This window comes from Otolemur garnettii, unplaced genomic scaffold (genome assembly GCF_000181295.1).
Source record: "Otolemur garnettii isolate 467f Iridium unplaced genomic scaffold, OtoGar3 scaffold00209, whole genome shotgun sequence".
In the NCBI taxonomy this organism is placed as follows: Eukaryota; Metazoa; Chordata; class Mammalia; order Primates; family Galagidae; genus Otolemur; species Otolemur garnettii.
The window spans coordinates 1,052,409-1,055,325 of NW_003852604.1; the positions used below are offsets into that span (position 1 = coordinate 1,052,409).

Below are 2,917 nucleotides of genomic sequence, written 5' to 3' on the forward strand. Positions count from 1 at the left end.
AGAGTAAGTAATTTTCATGAGTCAGGCACTGTGTTTAGGAGGAGAACAAACAAAGGAATTAGAGTTCAGAATATAGAGAATTGTCACTTGAGAAGTTCATATTATAGTCCTGAAGATATTAGAAATCATTTAGGAAGACATGAGAGGAGGAGTAGCCAGAAGAAAGCAACCTTTCCCTTACCACTCTAACCTGTACCAAGTAGAAATTCCATTGGGTTTACAGGTTTGTTTTCATCAACTTCATAATAAGTTGACAGGTGACCCATATCATAAATTAAAAAAACAACTCTTATTCTCCCATTTGTACACTTCACAGCAATAATTTTCTATAAAGGGTGAAAACCAGAGTCTGTGAGCGCAGTGACAAAAGGATGAAAAAGGGGCAATTGGGAAAACCGAAGAATAGTGAGTTGGAGGTTGGAGGATGGATGTGGAATCAGGTTGGTTATGACCATGTACTTTAAACCTCTGTGATGGCAGAGAGTATTCCTAGATCCCAGAAAGTTTGGGAGGGTGAAAGAAGGAGAAGGGAAAGAAAAGGGAGGTGGAAGTCATCCAAACAAATGTCTCCTGTCCACTTTCATGTGGTGAAGAAAGCTACCTGTTGTCCATTCTCAGGGGCAAGCACCCTGTGGTGTTGGTGCCCCTCAGAATCTGAAGATCTGGGGAGAAGATGGGTCAGGACGAAGGACTCTCACCCAAAGCTACGTTCTTTGGGAGCTTGAGTTTTCCGACAACTTTTATGAATGCAGCTTTTACGTCTTTATTCCTCAGACTGTAGATCAAGGGGTTCAGCATAGGGATGATGACAGTGTAAAAGACAGAAACAATTTTGTCCTCCTCTGGGGATTTGTCTGAGTTACTTCTCTGGTACATGAAGGCAAGTGTCCCAAAGAAGAGGACAACAGTGATGAGGTGGGAGGTGCAGGTGGAGAAGGTCTTGGCTCGTGCCCCAGTAGACTTCATCCTCAGAATGGCTCTGATGATGAGCGTGTAGGAGATCAGGATGATCATGACATTGGCTAGGAACATGAATTTTGCAAAAAAGAGAATGACAATCTCACTTTGTGTCATGCTGCTGCAGGCGAGCTTCAGCAGGGGTGGGAGGTCACAGAAGAAAAAGTCAATCTGATTGTTGTGACAGAAGGACAGGGTGAAGGTACACGTGGTACGGAGGATGGTCCCTGAAACCCCACAGATGTAGGCACCAGCCAATAAGCCCCTGCAGGTGCCTGGAGTCACAATCACGGTGTAGCGCGGTGGACTGCTGATGGCGACAAAGCGGTCATAAGCCATCACTGCCAGCAGGTAACACTCTGTGCCTGCACAGAGGGTGAAGAAAAAGAACTGGGCAGCACAGCGGCCATAGGAGATAACGGTTTTCTCTGTGGCCAGTGTGGCCAGAATCTGAGGAGTGATGACTGAGGCATAGCTGGCATCCAGCAGGGCAAGGTGGCTCAGGAAGAAGTACATGGGGGTGTGGAGTCGCACATCCACTCGGATTAGAATAAGCAGTCCCACATTCCCCAGAATAGTGACGAGATAGAAACCAAGAAACACCAAGAAGAGCAGAGCAGCCAATTCAGGATGGTCAGTGAAGCCCACCAGAATGAACTCTGTCACAGTGGTGAGGTTCTGTCTGGCCATAGGCTCCATGTAGCTGGTTGGCCTGGAGAGAATGGAGTTGGAGGTTTTGGAATTGAGAGTCTTTGCTTTCTTCAGTGTCAGGGGTTAGGTAAATGTCTCAGGTGTTCTCTGCTCAGAGACAGAAGAAAATATCATTAAGAACCCACACCTGGCAGTTATTATCATTCACCTGCTCCTGGACCCCTCCTGAAGTTGGGCCTGGGTCAGTATTTCTTCAAATTCACTTGTTTATTATCTGGAATGGTCTCTAAGACCAGAGAACCATAGACTATCAAGATGGGAAGGATGAGTATAGAGTTTCTTCTAGAACACCCCCAGCAAATCTCATCTAGCCTAGGCATGCCTCTTCTGGCCTCTTGGGCTGTGCCTGAGTGACTGGGTATTGTCAGATGCAGGGCCCTGTGTTAATTCTTTGTGTGATGGGGACTCTCTGGCCACTCCACCTTTGGAAAATCCTGTCTGTTCAGAAAGCCAAATTGCTCTTTTTGTACCTTCTACACATTGGTATTATACTTGGTTCTGCATGTGGGGTAAAACCACTCTCTTCCCAGACAGACAATGATAATGCCCATTTTTATCTGTTGTCTCTTTTTCAAGTTAAACATTCCCAGTTACTCGAACAATTCCTTGTGAGTAATTTTGTAACCTATTTTTGCTCTCCTATGAACCAGGTCATCATCTGTCTTAAATCTCTTTTTTTGAGGGCCTAGGACAGAAAGTGAGTCTGTGAAACCTTTAGATTCCACATTAATAATGTGGACATTTCTACATTAACTTAATGATTGGTTTCTCCCAATAATCCAAAGTGAGTTTCACTCATAACGATTGGAATAGCCAATGTGAGTTTCACTCTTGAAATGTGTTATCTGAGGTTCAGAAAGTTAAACTGACTTATCAAAGAATAAATTGCAAGTGAGGATGCCGGGATTGAAACGGTCATGTTGTAACTCCAACACACTGTGGGTCTCACCATCCTTTGCTGGTCCTCTTGCCCATAAGTCCTCTATGTGTACTTTCCTTTTTAGTGTCTATACTCTAGAGGTAGTTTGTGGAAAGGAGGTGTATAGTATTTGGTAGAACCAGTTTTCTAGAGAAATTGGGTTGATCCTCCCCTCTCTGGTAGAGAGCGAGTTTCCTTGCCGGCTACTGGTGGCTCTGGGCTCTGTTCTCCAGGATCACATCTCTGGGCAGTGGGGTGGAGGCCACTCCATCCAGGTTTCCAAGACCAAATGAGGTTTAAGGACTCGTTTGTAAAATATGGGGTTTCTAC

At 45.0% G+C, this 2,917-nt stretch overlaps 1 protein-coding gene across 1 annotated transcript; it reads right to left on the bottom strand.

The window, feature by feature from the left end:
• Positions 1–678: 678 nt before the first annotated feature.
• On the bottom strand, positions 679–1,647 carry LOC100940785 (olfactory receptor 9I1-like). The gene has a single exon (XM_003801389.2). It carries the CDS (start codon positions 1,645–1,647, stop codon positions 679–681), a length of 969 nt encoding a protein of 322 aa, XP_003801437.2.
• Positions 1,648–2,917: the final 1,270 nt, after the last annotated feature.

Coding starts and splice junctions, on each gene's coding strand:
- LOC100940785 (XM_003801389.2), bottom strand. CDS start 1,647: ATGGCCAGACAGAACCTCACCACTGTGACAGAGTTCATTCTGGTGGGC.